Below are 18,038 nucleotides of genomic sequence, written 5' to 3' on the forward strand. Positions count from 1 at the left end.
CTGATTGTGGACTTCAGGAGGAACCAGGTTGTGCACGCCCCCATCCTCATCAACGGGGGCAATATGGAGACGGTCAAATACTTCAAGTTCCTCGGTGTACACATCACCGATGAGCTGAAATGGTCAAACCACACGGACACCATGGTGAAGAAGGCACGGTAGCGACTCTAAACCCTCAGGAGGCTGAAGAAATTCGACCTGTCCTTAGGGGCCCCCAGTGTTCTACAGGAGCACCATCGAGAACATCCTGTTTGGCTTCATCACGGCTCTACAGAGGGTGGTGCGCTCAACCGAACGCACTAGTGTTGTAGGCCTTTTAGGACACCTACAACACCAGGTGTCGTAGGAAGGCCAAATATCATCAAGGACCTCAGCCACCTGAGCCACAGCCTGTTCGCCCCGCATCCATCACTCAGACCAGGGCAGTATAGGATTATCATGGCAAAAACTGTCAGACTGGCCAGCAGCTTCTACACCCAGACTGTTAGGCTGGCAGATACCTGCCCCCTCTCTCCTCCTTGTTGCTCCCTTGTGGATATTCCATCCCCCTTCCTCCCAACAAAACATTTACCCTGCCCCCACCACCAATTGACATTTATCATTGTTACAGCTGTAAATATGTACATGTTTTTATTTTGCATTATTGTTTCATTCACTTCCCTCCTGCTGCTCCCCCTATGGACATTCTACACCCCTCTTTTTTGACCTGCACTGTTTGATCTCGGAGCACAATCATTTCACTGTACCCTGCGATTACATCTGCGAACCTGTGCATGTGACTAGTACAGTGATCTAATCTAATAATCTAATCTAAATCTCATATCAACATTACTCCACTCCCCCAACTCATGATTGACAGTGTACAATGGTTGATGTAAGAGCAAACCTTTCAGATTACATCTGATAGTGTAGACGAATGTAGAAAGATTATTTAAAGAAGCTATACAGAAAAGATCTTAACTGTGTCCTTTCTTTGACAATCTGTTTTGCTTGCAAAGCGTTTCCTCATTAACATGATTTTATCGAACAAATCCGGCAAAGATATGCACAATGAATAATTTTTACAATGCATGGGTTCTACTGTAGTAAAATCATGAATCATATTTCCAATGCATGGGTTCTACTGTAGTAAAATCTTGCTATATTTTTTCTTTTACAATACCCTGCTGAAAATGTATAATCTGGAATGATTTATGGAATTTCCGCCAGGAATACTACTTTGGAATATTGGACATGGAATATAGCACCGTGTGAGTGTGTGTTTGTGTGTGCATTATGATATACCTCATACAGTAAGTCCATATACTGAAATGCCATGGGAAAGAAAAACAACATTGCTATACAAAGGCTACACAGCACGCAATGTACTTCCATTTGCCAAGGAAATCATATTGTTATTGACATGATTTATTATAATTCCCAGAGCAGTTTTTCTCCATGTAGTCCCATGTCCTGACTCTCTGAACAGAAAACCAGGAGGAAGCTGACTACCTGAGACATTCCCATTTACTCAGCAACCATTTTAGCTTGACAGTGTAGAGGCCATTGGAGGCTGCTGAGGGGAGGACGGCTCATAATAATGTCTGGAATGGAGCCAATGGAATGGCATCAAACACGTGGCTTCCATGTGGTTGATACCATTCCACTGATTCCATTTCCAGCCATTATTATGATCTCTCTCTCTCTCTCTCTCTCTCTCTCCCTCTCTCTCTCTCTCTCTCTCTCTCTCTCTCTCTCTCTCTCTCTCTCTCTCTCTCCCTCTCTCTCTCTCTCTCTCTCTCTCTCTCTCTCTCTCTCTCTCTCTCTCTCTCTCTCTCTCTCTCTCTCTCTCTCTCTCTCTCTCTCTCTCTCTCTCTCTCTCTCTCTCTCTCTCTCTCTCTCTCTCTCTCTCTCTCTCTCTCTCTCTCTCTCTCTCTCTCTCTCTCTCTCTCTCTCTCTCTCTCTCCTCCCTCTCTCTTCTCTCTCTCTCTCTCCTCCCTCTCTCTTCTCTCTCTATCTCCTCTCCCTCTCTCTCTCTCTCTCTCTCTCTCTCTCTCTCTCTCTCTCTCTCTCTCTCTCTCTCTCTCTCTCTCTCTCTCTCTCTCTCTCTCTCCTCTCTCTCTCTCTCTCTCTCTCTCTCTCTCTCTCTCTCTCTCTCTCTCTCTCTCCTCCCTCTCTCTTCTCTCTCTCTCTCCTCCCTCTCTCTTCTCTCTCTATCTCCTCTCCCTCTCTCTTCTCTCTCTCTCCTCTCCCTCTCTCTCTTCTCTCTCTCTCAGACCGTACTAGACAGCTGCAGGTGTTGTCTCAGACAAGTATGTATCTGCAATCACAGGAACATTCTCCTGTCATGTTTTAGCATCACAGGGTTCCTAGTGTGTGTGTGCATGTTTGAGACATTAGTGTGTGTGTGTGTGTGTGTGTGTGTGTGTGTCTGCCTGGTCAGCAGTATATAATCTCATTAATTGCTGTGTTAATTAGCTTCAGCATCAGACTCTCCCTCTCTGTTTCCAGACCTGCTGACCAAATTAAGGATGGATGAAAAATTAGTATTTGCTGTGATTCTACCATTCCAGTAGAGGTTAGGAGTGTAGCACAGGTTCATCTGTTTCCACTGTGCAGTCTTTGATTTATCACTCTGTTTTCCTATCTGAAAAGCACAAGAAAGCTCTGCATTGACATACAGTATATCAAGGCAGGGGGAGGGGAGGGTTGGATTTGTGTTGATGGGTGTGTAGGCAGTTAGGGGATACATGTGTGTGTGAGGGTGGGTGGAGTGTGTGTGTAGAATGTTGTTGGGTGTGTTTTATAAGGGTATGTCTGGATGTGGGGAGAGGATATTGGAGGAGTGCGTGAGTCTGTTTGTGTGTAGAGTGTCGGGGGGGAAGTGTCTTCTTGTGTCTGTCTGTATGTGTCTGCGTCTCTGTGTGTACTGTAGCAGTCTGGTCCGTGTTGATGGATCTGTCTGGAGAGACGGCCCTGCTAGGGAGAGACAGCCCTGCTAGTCTCTAGTTGAAAATTGAGAAAGTGTTGAGATGAATGATTTCCACCACACAGTAGGATTTGGGGAAATGGGAAGAGAAGAAACGAGAACTGGGTTAGTGGAGGGACGGAGGGATGGAGGGAATGAGGGACGGATGGATGAAGGGAGTCTGTGAATGGTGATGGGCGTGAAGGGTGTGTGTGCGTTTGGGGGGAGGGGGACTGAAAAGGGCAGTAAACGTGGGGTGGAGAGGTGGACATTAATGTGCCTCTATAAAGGGGTTGATGGGGTGGGGCCTATAACCCTAAACCTCTTTTAAATCCTGTACGTGCACTACTTTCAACACAGCATCTCCAAGCAAACTCTATTGAACAATGCAGATGAACAGCAGTGAAATGCGCCAGTAGCCAGATAGCTTGCAAACTGGCACACCAGTAAACCCTGAAACCAGTTACACCAGTAAACCCTGAAACCAGTTACACCAGTTAACCCTGAAACCAGTTACACCAGTAAACCCTGAAACCAGTTACACCAGTTAACCCTGAAACCAGTTACACCAGTAAACCCTGAAACCAGTTACACCAGTAAACCCTGAAACCAGTTACACCAGTAAACCCTGAAACCAGTTACACCAGTAAACCCTGAAACCAGTTACACCAGTAAACCCTGAAACCAGTTACACCAGTTAACCCTGAAACCAGTTACACCAGTAAACCCTGGAACCAGTTACACCAGTAAACCCTGAAACCATTTACACCAGTAAACCCTGAAACCAGTTACACCGGTAAACCCTGAAACCAGTTACACCAGTAAACCCTGAAACCAGTTATACCAGTAAACCCTGAAACCATTTACACCAGTAAACCCTGAAACCATTTACACCAGTAAACCCTGAAACCAGTTACACCAGTAAACCCTGAAACCAGTTACACAAATTGTCACGTTCTGACCTTAGTTCCTTTTTGAGTTGGGGTGGGCATTCTATGTTTTCTGTTGTGTGTCTGCACCAGCCAGAACTGTTTCGGTCGTTCCCTTTGTTATTTTTGTTATTTCTGTGTTCATTAAATAAATATGGACACATACCACGCTGCACCTTGGTCCTCACCTTCTTCCACCTACGACGATCGTTACACAAATAAACCCTCAAACCATTTACACCGGTAAACCCTGAAACCAGTTACACCGGTAAACCCTGAAACCAGTTACACCAGTAAACCCTGAAAACATTTATACCAGTAAACCAGTAAACCCTGAAACCAGTTACACCAGTAAACCTTGAAATCAATTAATAACACTTTTGATGTGTTTTTCTGTATTTTGTTGTTGTTATTCTGTCTCTCACTGTTCAAATAAACCTACCATTAAAATTACAGTAAAATTCCTGTCGGATCATTTGTTTGTCAGTGGGCAAACGCACAAAATCAGCAGGGGATCAAATACTTTTTTCCCTCACTGTATGGCCAAATCCACAAGACAGGGTTGATGGAAATATAGAAGTACAGTAATCAATCCTTTGTTTTGCTTTTTACATTAAGCCAGGTGAGGAACACTGCAGTGATGTTTTACAGTAAGCCAGGTGAGGAACACTGCAGTGATGTTTTACAGTAAGCCAGGTGAGGAACACTGCAGTGATGTTTTACAGTAAGCCAGGTGAGGAACACTGCAGTGATGTTTTACAGTAAGCCAGGTGAGGAACACTGCAGTGATGTTTTACAGTAAGCCAGGTGAGGAACACTGCAGTGATGTTTTACAGTAAGCCAGGTGAGGAACACTGCAGTTGATGTTTTACTGTAGTTTCTTTTTTTGTAGCTAATTATTTTTGCTTTGATTCAAAGAAACCTGTTGTGATTTTATTGCATTTCATCAATACATTTCATATTTTGTTCAATGATTTCACTGTTTCTGTAGTATTCTCTCTACTAGTCCTTTTACAGTGATGTATTTACGTGTAGTAGCATAATGAAACATGTATCACATATTTTGTATTACAATATTTAATGATTGTACGAACAACTTCACAGTGAAACTATCGTTATCTTGTGTGTGGGTGATCTAAATGACTGTACATATGGTATTTCATGATAAATAAGTTATTTGAACCAATGATTCTGCAAGAGCAAGGTTTCTTTAAAGATATGAATGCACAATGCAATGTTTTGAACATTGGACAGCCTGTGTTACAAGGGATGACCGTTTTGAGTTTGAAACATGACCACAAGGTTCTGAAATTAGTGCCAAAGTGATTGTAAAAAAAACTGTAATGATGTTTCAAGAAAAACAGACTTGTTTTGATCCAGCATCCGTGTTAGTCAGAGAAAACACAACAGGATAGAAACACGTTATGCAAATATGGCAAGTGTGAACCCCACAGTTTCCCTGTGCTTAACATATGCATGCAAGCATAGTGATTTCTGACAGCATACATTGCAACGGTTGCTCTTCTTTGAATCTGCCTCAGGTACATCTGAAAGCCGTTAGAAATATGTAACATTTCTTCCTGGGAAAATCCTCTAGGGGGAAGTCATTTATCCAGTCAAACACAAAGTGCATAATAGATCCTCTGTGATGTTAGATCCTTAGGATCTGAGAAGGGCATATTCATGTGCTCCGTTTGTGTGCTATTCTATTCTATTCTCACATGAACATGCAATGTAGTGTGTGTGTTGGGGGGCACGGCCATCTGCGGGTGGTCCTCTCTAAGGGGAAAGGATGGCCCTGTTGTGACACAGTGATGATACAATAGGGACAGTTTTCACCACACACCTATTACCCTGAGTGGTGTCATGTCACAATCATCACTATCATCTTCGTAACACTCTCCTCCCAGGCCAAAGTGGGCCATCCATCCGATACAACCTATACACACACACTTCTACACCAGCATGGTCTGGGTGAAAACTACTCCTCAAAGTAGTCCTTGGGGGTGATGGAGTGACCCAGGGGACTTGGGGAATGTATGGCAAAGGTGACTGACATGCAAGAATACGCACGTGGTCAGTAACCCCCACCCTCTGTCACTCTCCAGTCATTTAGTCATCCAGACTAAATGACTGGATGACTCCTCTGCCATAGTCAAACTGGGAATAATCAGGAGGTGAAGCTAGCCCATAAGGCTTCAGCTCTGGGCTAGAGGAGAGGATATTGGTTAGGGCATGGAGGGGGATAAACAGTATGTGTTTGGGACATTGTTTTTGTGATAGTATTAGGGGGGTTGATGAAAAGTGTGTGTGTGTGTGTGTGTGTGTTTACTTGCTGATGTTGTGGTCAAATTAAGGTGAAGGGACAAGCACAGGTCACAATCCTTGTTAGATGGCGGACTGAATTGTGTTCCTGCCCTTCTACCCTCTTCTTCTTCCCCACCCCCTCACTGTCAATACAGCAGACAAATGTCTGGTGTTTTTAGCTCTCAGTGCTCAGTGTAAGTACTTGTGTGAGATACCACTCCATTCCAGAAATGATGAGCCGTCCTCCCCTCACCAGCCTCCTGTGTTGTTTGTGTGTATGTTTGTGAGAGAGAGACTGCGTGTGTGTGTTCCTAATGATAACCTAAAAAAAGGTTTATGGATTTTTCCAGGGACTTTTCCTGTTTACCCTCATTCAGTGTGTCCCTGAACAGTACATCAAATGCTTCCTCCTTCCCCCTTCACTGTCTCTCTCCCTCTCTTCAGGGAACAACAAAGAAAACAACAGCTAGACACTTAACTAACCCCACTTGACCCTACCCCTCCCCGCCTGCCCACACACACACACACACACACACACACACACACACACACACACACACACACACACACACACACACACACACACACACACACACACACACACACACACACACACACACACACACACACACACACACACACACACACACATACGTCGTCTGCCCACTGCTCCTGAAGGTAAACACCGGCAGAGGTTTCTTTGCTTGTAAAAAAACACCTTTAGGACAGCACAGAGCAAATGAAGACTTGCACACACTCTGAGCTGAGGCCCCATGGTAGAGTAATACTTACATTCCTTCCACGCTACTCTTGCTTGTTTGCATATAAGCTCTTAGACAAAAAGGTTTAGAATCTAAAAGGGTTCTTCGGTTGTCCCCATAGGAGAACCCTTTGAACAACCCTTTTTTTGATTCCAGGTAGAACCCTTTTGGGTTCCAAAAATTACCAGGACCAAGACTTAAGGCTGCAAGTACAAAAAAAAACAGACAGTGTGACATAATTTCTACTTTCCACAGTGTGACATAATTTCTACTTTCCACAGAGGGTTCTACATGGAACCCAAAAGGGCTCTATTGGAACCAAAAAGCTTCTCCAAGGAACCCTAAAGGGTTCTCCTATGGGGACAGTGTACTGAGATATGCACTGAGATATGCAAATAAGTCTCAATGTGGGAGGCAAACCGCAGTCTCTCCCACTTGCCTGCTGTGACCTGAATGTGCTTCAGAAACTACCTGCATCTCAAATACCTGGCAGGTCGCTCACTTATCCCTGTAAATGTCACCATCAGAAAGAGAGACTCTCCAGGCAATGCTGATAGTATAGAAGCCTGGCAGCTGGGGGAGAGGGATGGCTATTCAGGCAAATGTCATGTATAATAGTCTGTGAATTCATGTGTTGCAGGGGAAATCCCTTCTTTCCATCGTAACCACAGGGAAAACAGCTCCTTCTGAGCATATGTACAGAGCACGCTCTCTCTATGTCTCCCTTCTCTCACCATCATTCTGCTATTCATGGGTTGCGCGTTTCATCACAATATTGCTTTGAACGTTTGTTTTAGGACTGATGGCCAACTGAACATTCTACTTAATACATCCTTAGTAAGCAGTGATGAAGATTTGGTCTATAGTGCATTACTGTGCTTTGAAAACACAATGCTTTTTCTAAAGAAGGTAAATTATTAGTAGCAAAACCTTTTTTCATAATGTTGATGTCACTAGATTGACTTTTATTGCAGTATAACACTAGCTAGCTAGTTAAGACTGAGGGGAGAAAACTAGTTTTTAGATTGCTAAAGTAATGACCACATTGCCATTTGTCTAAAGTAAATTTGACGACATGATGATGAAGATAGCAAAGTTGTTTAGCAAAGTCATCGTATTTCTAAGCCACTATAGTGTAATTCAGTCGAAACAGTCATACTGTAGCTTCCGTTCAGTCATTAGCCCCTGTTGTACTTTTGGACATCAATGTGGCTGCGGCGTCTGTAGAACGTTGATAACAATGGCAAATAGGTGCAACCCATGAATAGGCTTCACATACAAATGCATTTATGTACAGTACACATGCTAGAACCATACAGACACGTACACAATAATAATCATGGTGCCAGAGGGAATGGAATACATTTTACGGGCTTCCCGACCAATTGTGCCTGTTTTACGTATTTGTTTGAGCTGATCTTTTAACTTTTTTTGCACATAATGTTTCTGCCATCGTATCCTATGACCGAACAGAGCTTTTGGACATCAGAACAGCTGTCACTAACCTCCATTTGGACGAGGACTTCTACTTCAATGAGTCTGAGAAAAAATACGTTGATTATCGCGGACCAGGCCCAAATCCTCAAAGGAGGAGGACACGCCTCTATAGAGGCCGGTGTGCAGGATACCTGATGAGACTACATCAGAGAGTGGATAAATTGCCTCTACCCTCACTTCTATTGGCGAACATGCAATCACTAGAGAATAAACTGGAAGAGCTCTGTTCGAGACAATCATATCAATGTGATCTGAAGAACTGTAATTTCCTATGTTTCTCTGAGTCGTGGCCGAACAAGGGCGCTAAAAATAAATCAAGCAGTTTTTTCTATACATCGGCAGGACAGAACAGCTGCATTGGGGAAGCTCAGAGGAGCATGTGTTTTTGTTAACAACTGGTGCAGAATCTCCAATATTAAGGAAGTCTCGAGGTTCTGCTTGCCTGAGTGAGAATACCTGTAGACAACACTATTTACCAAGAGAGTTTTCATTTATATTTTTTGTAGCTGTCTATTTACCACAAGAAAATGATGCTGGCACTCAGACTGCACTCAACAACCTGTATAGGGCCATAAGCAAACAAGAAAATGCTCCCCTCCTGTACTCCCTGTACGGTGCCAAGACAACAACCTCTCCCTCAATGTCAGCAAGACAAAGGAGCTGATCGTGGACTACAGGAATTTGAGTGCTGAGAATACCCCTATCCACATCGACTAGGCTGTTGTGGAACAGGTCGAGAGCTCCAAGTTCCTGGGTTTCTACATCACTAAGGAATTATCATGGTCCACACACTCAACACAGTCGTGAAGAGGGTATGACACTGCCTCTTCCCCCTCAGGAGGCTGAAAAGATTTGGTATGGGCCCTCAGATCCTCAAAAAGTTCTATAGCTGAACCGTTGAGAGCATCTTGATTGGCTGCATCACTGCTTGGTATGGCAACAGAGGATTGTGCGTACGGCCCAGTACATCCCTGGGTCCGTGCTCCCTGCCATCCAGGACCTCTATACCCGGCGGTGTCAGAGGAGGGCTTGAAAAATGGTCAAAGACTCCTGCCACCGAAGTCATAGACTGTTCTCTCTGCTACCACACAGCAACATCCCTGGGGCTTAGCTTCCTGCCATCCAGGACCTCTATACCAGGCGGTGTCAGAGGAAGGCCTGAAAAATGGTCAAAGACTCCTGCCACCGAAGTCATAGACTGTTCTCTCTGCTACCACACATACTTGGTGTACCAATGCACCAAGTCTGGAACCAACAGAACCCTGAACAGCTTCTACCCTAAAGTTATACTGCTAAATAGTTGGTTAAATAGTTAACCAATAGCTACACGGAAAATCTGCATTGACCCTTTTCACACATCTCTTTTGACTCACATATCCTGCTGTTACTGTTTATTATCTATCCCTTTACCTATCAATCAAATGTATTTCTAAAGCCTTTGTTTTACATCAGCAGATGTCACAAAGTGCTATACAGAAACCCAGCCTAAAACCCCAAACGGCAAGTTATGCAGATGTAGAGTACATGCCTAGTCACTTTATCCCTACCTATATGTACATATCTACCTCAATTAACTTGTACCATTGCACATCGGCTCGGTACTGGTACCCCGTGTATATAGCCAAGTTATTGTTACTCATTGTGTATTAATTACTTGTATTACCATTTCATTTCATACCATTTCTCTTTTTTTTTCTCTGCATTGTTGGGACGGGCCTGTAAGTAAATCTTTCACTGTTAGTCTACACCTGTTGTTTACAAAGCATGTGACAAATAAAAATGATTTGCTGTGAGAAAACAGGTGATCAGTTCACAACCTTGTTTGTTTTTCTCATATTTACGCTCCTGGACAATAAGGACCTATATTACACAAGCAGCTACACATTACCACAAACAAACTCTGTTATCACCGCCTAGTCAGGCTGTGTGTGTATGTGTGTGCGTTTGTACCTGTGTGGGCGTGTGAATGTGTGTACCTGTTTACAGAACTGTAAATACACGGCTGCCTTTGATGTTCTTTGAACAGTTTTCAATGCAGTGTTGAGTTCCCATGAATACTTGAGGCAATGCCTCACTTGACCTGAGGAGAGATGGCAATGTGGGCACGTGCCTGTGTGACAGCGTGAGTGTGTGTGTGTGTGTGTGTGTGTGTGTGTGTGTGTGTGTGTGTGTGTGTGTGTGTGTGTGTGTGTGTGTGTGTGTGTGTGTGTGTGTGTGTGTGTGTGTGTGTGTGTGTGTGTGTGTGTGTGTGTGTGTGTGTGTGTGTGTGTGTGTGTGTGTGTGTGTGTGTAACTGAGTGTGTATTTCTGGCATCCTTTAACGGGTAATGACGCTGATGGCGTAACTCCCGGTAACCTGCAGAAAACCACAAATGACTTGCATGCTGGTGGATGTGTCACTACGTGCTAATCTGTCTTTCACCTTCTGTAATGTATACACAACAATGAGCTGGTTAATATTTTCATGGTGGAGGGTCTGCCTACACACAAACAAGTACATGGATTCAAACAAGGGAGCAGGTGCTCACGCGCACACAGACACCCACACCTCAGAGAATTCATAGATATACAATACACAAACATATGTAGTCATGGCGTGTTTTGAGTGGCTGGTTATGGAACACATCAACTCCATCATCCCAGACGCCCTAGACGCACTCTAATTTGCATACACCCCCAACAGATCCATAGCCGGCACAATCTCAAATGCTCTCCACACTGCCCTCACCTACCAAGACATGAGGAATACTTATGTGAGAATGATGTTCCCTTCAAACTCGTCACCATGCTTAGGACTCTGGGACTGAACACCTCCCTCTGCAACTGGATCCTGGACTTCCTGACGGGCCAACCCCAGGTGGTGAGGATAGGCAACATCACCTCTGCCACTCTGCCCCTGAACACAAGGGCCCCACAGCGGTATGTTCTTAGTCCCTTCCTGTACTCCATGTTCACCCACAACTGCATGGCCACGCACAACTCCAATGCCATCATCAAGTTTGCTGACGACACAACAGTGGTAAGTAAGCCTGATCACCAGCGAAGACGAGACAGACTACATACAGGGAGGAGGTCAGTCACATAGCAGTGTGGGGCCGGAACATCAACCTCTCCTTCAAAGTCAATAAGACCAAAGAGCTGATCGTGGACTACAGAAAACAAGGGGGTGAGCACGCCCCCATCCATATCGATGAGGCTGCAGTGGAGCAGATCGAGAGCTTCAAGTTCCTCCGTATCCAATTCACTAAGATCTTAAAATGGTCCACACACGTGCACAGTCGTGAAAAAGGGGTGACAGTGCCTCTTCCCCCTCAGGATGTTGAAAAGGTTTGGCATGGGGCACTCAAATCCTCAAAAAGTTATACAGCTGGACCACTGAGTGTCTTGATTGACTGCATCACTGCTTGGTATAGCAATAGCACCGCCCTTGATCGCATGACGTTACAGAGGGTGAACAGCTTCTATCCCCATGCCATAAGACTGCTAAATTGATAACTAAATATCTAAGAAAATGGCAACATGAAGGCCCTACACACTATGCACACCAATACCAACACACATACAAACACTGATTTGCTCACACACACATAATATGCAGATACATTTATTGAAACACACACAGCAGGTAGCCTAGTACGGGCCATTATCCGAAAGGTTGCTAGTTCGAATCCCCGAGCCAAATAGGTGAACTTTTCTCTTATCCCGAAATGCTCCAGGGTCGCTGTCAATAATGGCTGATCCCTGGCCTTGAACACACTCTCCGAGGGTGTCTCATTGGGAGTGGGATGTGCAACAAAAACACATTTCCACTTCACACCACACACCATTTATTTGTCCATCGACACACACACACACACACACACACACACACACACACACACACACACACACACACACACACACACACACACACACACACACACACACACACACACACACACACACACACACACACACACAGAGGGATAGAGATATAGGACAAGGGAATGGGCACAATTGTGCTTTATTGCTGTACAGGTATTTATAAAACATTGGAAACAAAACATGAAACAACACATATATAATTCTGATTTTCCACAAACACAATGTATGCAGGTAAACTATACTGTATGTCTGTCAAAAAGAAGGGGAAGAAAACAACAACTATGAAAACAAGGCTGTGATATGCCTATGTGCTAAAATATGTATCATTGGAATACTGTACATGGACTGAGAACATTAAAATGCCCCTTCTGCACTGGCTTTAGCACCAGACATCTGGTCTAGGAACCTTATGACAAAGAGAGGGAGACCTGACTATGAATGAAAAATGGCAGTAGCTAGTTCTTTAGATCAGTTGAAGTCAGAAAACACATTGGGGATCGGGGTTGGGGGACATATGTGTGTAGCTTTTACTGTATTTTAAGGTTTCCTTTGGAAGGGGAAACATGGTAGGGTGACAAGCGCATAGGAGACATGGCAGTCTTAAATGACAGTGTGAAATGTCAGTGTGAAATGGCGGTGTGACATGGCAGTGTGAGACAGTGCAGTGATTCACAGTGTAAAGGGTAAAAGGATATTCAAATATCAAGCGTTAACTGCCGTGCATCGGTGGGTAAGAGGAAATGATGAGTGGTCAGATCATGCAGAGAGACAAAGAACTAACATCCTGTCTGAAATGCCTTAAAAAAGTATGCATACCTCTTCATCCTCATCATGTTTTCACTGCTTCACTAAATCATTCATAGTAGTATGGGATAAATAGACACAATACAAAACAGGACGAACCTTAACCCTGTTTAGTGGTGGACCTCAGCACATCGGAGTAGGAGTGGTACACCTACCTATATGAAGTGATTTATTTTGTGTGTAGGAAACTGGTATTGGCTGGTACTGTCTCAATGAAAGTAGAGTATACTGTGTGCACTGTGGCAGCTCTGTCCAATAGTCATATGTACATGATGTAGAACTACAATATGACCAACTGTATTGATCTATCCAGACGTGTTGTTTCACCTCCGTTCCAATCCTAAAGCATCGTCCAATCACATATAGACATGGTATCTTAACACTATCACTTTGAAATACTGTGTTCCATTGTCGTTAGCAGAGCTTGGGTGTTCAGAAGGTCTGGTTAAGTGGCTCACTCCTAGTCAATGTTTGATGTGATCTTTGCCCAATTTCTGTAGAAAATGTAGTGTTTCTTATCACATACACACACTCACACACGGCTCAATCAACAACCAAGGACGCGCTAGTGATGGCGCTGCTAATTCCTAATACAGGATCAATCAGACTGTTGAAGGGTGATCAGTGTAAATGAGAAATCAATCAGAGCTATTGATACTTCCTGGCTTTTACAGTCAAACCAATCTTCTAAGAACCAACGGCTTGCATAGGCACACCCATCCAATTTACCATGGTCAGATTACCCTCCCCAATCATAACCGTAACCATTAGGGGGATGTTAAAATATCTGATCCTATATCAGTGGTTAGGGGCAACTTCTAGCTACTCCTTTACGATGTGGAAACCCCACCAAACATCAATATTGTGCAATTTATCATCCAAACAACCATCAGACAAATGATGGAAACCTCAGTCTTTAGCCACTGTAATATTGTCTTACAATGGTATCGCAGGGAAACAAACAAACAAACTAAATAAATACAGTATAAAGAAGTTTCATAGAAGTAGACAATCATTCCGCAAAAAAGGTGTTCACCTTATAAAATAAACCTCTTCTCTTTGCCTCAGTCATTGCATTAAACCCAAGACAATCATATAACTCTCCATCTGCCATATAGACAATTCTCCAAATCCCTTTCCATCTTCCCATTTCTGTGCTATTCTGATATAGTAAATTAAAACATTTGACAATTAAACATAGGCCATTATTTACAGGGAGGTTACCCTGGCAATGCCCTCTGACCCCTACAGTATCTTGGGGGGTGTTGGGATATTGCAGGGTTTGGGAGGGAAATAAAGAGAGTGATTGAGGAGGATGGGGTAGCTTTACATGAGAACTCTGTTGTGCTCCAGTTGCATCCTTGAAATGTACAGAAAAGTGTACAGGCTCCTAACATTGATTTACACAAGATAGAACATATCAAATGGGACGCTAATATGAAGAAAGTACCATTGTGGTTTAGAGCTTATTTCTCTGAGATGTTTGTAGAATAAGTCTAGATAAGTAGTTAATTGAGGGACTGCGACAGATAGTTGTGCATTGGTCATCTACACTGTTCTTTATTCAGTCTGTTTGTGTGCTCTACACAAACACATCAGTAAAATACATCAGCCATAGCTGAGGTTGACTGGCCTAGAGTCCCGTTGTATGGCACTAAGCCCAGTAAAAACCTTACAGGACATTGATACAATCTGATCACAGGTGATCTAGCTACAGGAACTAGCTACTATGGCCATCTTTGTCAAATACAGCTCTGCTATTGTCTTGCCTAGTCAGTAATATCTGCCATAATTTTTTTTTTTTTTACTGTTGTGGATGTTCTGTTCGCGCTAAAGCGAAAGGCTGTTGGCCAGCTGGGGATGAAACAAGTGCACGATGGGATATCGCTGAGGTTTTCCTGACCCCTGAACTCTGAGCTATTGTTGCCAGGGTTACAGAAGCACCTAAAGCACCGTGTAGCGTGAGGCTAAAGCGGTAGCTGATACCTGAAGGAGTCCAGAAGACTAGAGACAGGAGTTTTCCCTGGTCAGATCACATGGTCAGGAAAACCTCCTGGTCCTAGAGATGATAACTGGTCTGTAAGCCAGAGCAGTGAGGTTTAACACAGGACATGTTTAAAGGCCTTGGCTCGCTTGTAAACTTCAGACATGTCTGGAGGGAAGGGTACACACATGTTCTGTTGTGCCCATAGGCACAGATCTAGGATCAACTTACCTTCCCCATGAGCATCAGAGGGTAAAGGCAAAAACAGACCCTAGATCAGCGTCTAGGCCGGGGCAGCTTCATCCTAGTGCGCATCACACACCTGACACATATAACATCACACAGAGTGACATCAGCACCATGTTTTGGGGTTTGGGGTTTGGGCTGGGAGATGTTGCGTAAGCAGTAACTGCATGGTAGGCTTTGATAGAGAGAGAACGTGCACCATATTTACTACAGACAGAAAACACATAGGCAAACCTCATTCCACATAGCAACTATTGTATGTACAGTCCTCTCCTCTGTTAGCCTACATCCAGCTTGTTAGAGAGAGAGAGAGAGAGAGAGAGAGAGAGAGAGAGAGAGAGAGAGAGAGAGAGAGAGAGAGAGAGAGAGAGAGAGAGAGAGAGAGAGAGAGAGAGAGAGAGAGAGAGAGAGAGAGAGAGAGAGAGAGAGAGAGAGAGAGAGAGAGAGAGAGAGAGAGAGAGAGAGAGAGATAAGATAAAGTGGATCCTGATTGCTGCTCTATTCCCTTTCTACCTCCTTTATCTGTTAATGCTCTTGTGGGTTGGGCAGTCCTAGCCAATGAAATGCCTCTCTCTCAGACCTGTCCTTTGCCGAATGGGGTGGCAGACATGGGCAGGAGGGCGTGGCAGGAGGCAGACAAGAAAGGCAGTGTGAGACATTGAAAGTGGGCATATCCCAGGTTGGACATCCTCCCACTATGGAGAAGACTTCCTATTAGCCCTGACCAGTGTGGTGGGTGGGGTTTGTGGTGTTCCGTTGACGTCCTGTTGGTGCCTCCAGTCGGCCCGCCCCTCACACAGCGCCCTGCGCCAGCGGAGCAACTCCCCCAGGGTGGCGGCCTCGTCCCCCCCACATCCACGTAGACGCTGGATCACCTGGCGGAAGGAGAGGGGTTAATTAAATTGTGTAAAAATGTACTAATGATCTCCTATCAATCTCATCCTAGAGAAAGCAATAAACAGACAGCATAGAGTACAATACAGTAAACTACATATAGCCAGGGTGAGTATGAGTAAGATGCGGAGGGGTCTGTAATGACCAGCAGTGGGGTAATAGAGGACGATAGGAAAGACCAAAAAAACTAATTTTATCTCATATCTCTCTCTAAAAGAGCTGGAGGAATACCTCTAATATATCTATCATATTCATATCCTGATCATGATCTGGTTGGCGCAAGCCTCCACATCAGCTGAGGTGAAATAGGTCACACCGCAAGAGTAATCTGGGCCTGATCCATCATTCTGAAAGGACCCATAATCATTGAGTTGATTCCCTCTCTGTTCACTCTCAGTGGGCCAGTTCCCTTCTAGGCCTGTTAGAATGGAGGCAGAGGAAATAAACCTGTGCTCATCAACTGTGGCCCACTTATATATCAGCACTAACAGGGATGAAGGTGTGTGTGTGTGTGTGTGTGTGTGTGTGTGTGCTAGTGTGTTTGTGAGCTGGCAATGGGCTCTGACAGGATGGTGGCATGAAGCAGCAACCCCTCACATACTTGCTTCACCCCCCAGCTCCCAGCTCCCAGCTCCCAGCCTCCCGTCAGTGTCTGTCCAGCACGTCATCAGTCACCAGCCAGTCAATACGCAGGCAAATGAATCAGACAAGAATTCCAATCATCCACGGCCACTTAATGCCAGCGACCGACTAGCGACCAACTGATTGTTGCTAAGGGCAGAAACTGAAACTCCTCATATAGCTTTATCACTGTATAAGGGTTTTCAATGTAGTGGAGAAGTGTCCAAAAATGTTTGGTCTAACCCATTTCCCCTGGTTTCAAACCCACTGTTTCACTGACTTGGGTATAGAAGTGAACCTGTTGTGTTACTGCAGTAAACAGAAGCTAAGATACAGACATGCAAACAGTCTGTGTTGTGGTTAAGCTATTGCTGCTATGCTGATGATGTTGAGGTGATGGCGATTCCTGTCTGTGTTTTCCATCTCTGTTCTGTTCAGAAGGGGAGCAGAGCGTCACAGCTAAATAAAACCACAGCAGGGACTCATACCGCAACATTTTCCCTGCACTACGCCAAGCACACAGTACAGCACTGACGTACTCTAGGAATCCAGGCCACACACACAAACGCACGCATGCACGCACACAGACACATACACACAAATGCACAGTAATGCGCGCACACATTGACAGACATATCCACACACATATATTGATAGCCTGTACCAGCACAGTGCTCAGTGACCTAATCTATAATTTACACATCCCTGCCAGGCTATTCTGAGCCATGATGCCAGGAACACCGGCTACTGGAACAGCAGACATGCACACTGTGTCCTACTGTCGTATACACGTTAGGGCTGGGTGATATGGACAAAATATCATATCACAACAGTTTTGACGGTATTTGTCTGTATTTTATGTCTTTGAATAATAAAAGTTCTAAATATGCTTTATGAGTAGTTCATGACACTAGGCTGGCAAACACAGACATTATAAGTGACTTCAATGGGGGTTTCTCCATTTATCGTCTTCAATCCAACTCCAAACAAAAACGTTTGTATTTTTTCATCAATTTCTGCATTTCCTGTACTTTTATTGTAATTTCAACACTGTGCCATGCAGCATGATATGGGCAAAAAATATAGGCCGAGTTAATTGTTAGCTGTTGGGATCATGGAAATAAAATGATTATTCTAATTCTAGTTAGAATATAGTGGGCAGCACCTTGAACACATTGTTGTTTG

The 18,038-nt window shown here is 44.2% G+C and overlaps 1 protein-coding gene across 3 annotated transcripts in view; it reads right to left on the bottom strand.

The window, feature by feature from the left end:
• Window positions 1-12,427: 12,427 nt before the first annotated feature.
• Window positions 12,428-18,038, bottom strand: part of LOC118372757 (unconventional myosin-XVI) — a 260,749-nt gene continuing 255,138 nt past the window's right edge. For 2 of the 3 annotated variants that reach the window (XM_052522327.1, XM_052522326.1), the window contains exon 35: window positions 12,428-16,213. In XM_052522327.1, the coding sequence (XP_052378287.1) occupies window positions 16,034-16,213 (180 nt within the window). In that variant the 3' untranslated portion in view covers window positions 12,428-16,033. The remainder of the gene's footprint in view (window positions 16,214-18,038) is intronic. The other variant, XM_052522328.1, reaches the window with a different exon arrangement.

The sequence above is a fragment of the Oncorhynchus keta genome, chromosome 7 (assembly GCF_023373465.1).
Source record: "Oncorhynchus keta strain PuntledgeMale-10-30-2019 chromosome 7, Oket_V2, whole genome shotgun sequence".
NCBI classification, from domain to species: Eukaryota; Metazoa; Chordata; class Actinopteri; order Salmoniformes; family Salmonidae; genus Oncorhynchus; species Oncorhynchus keta.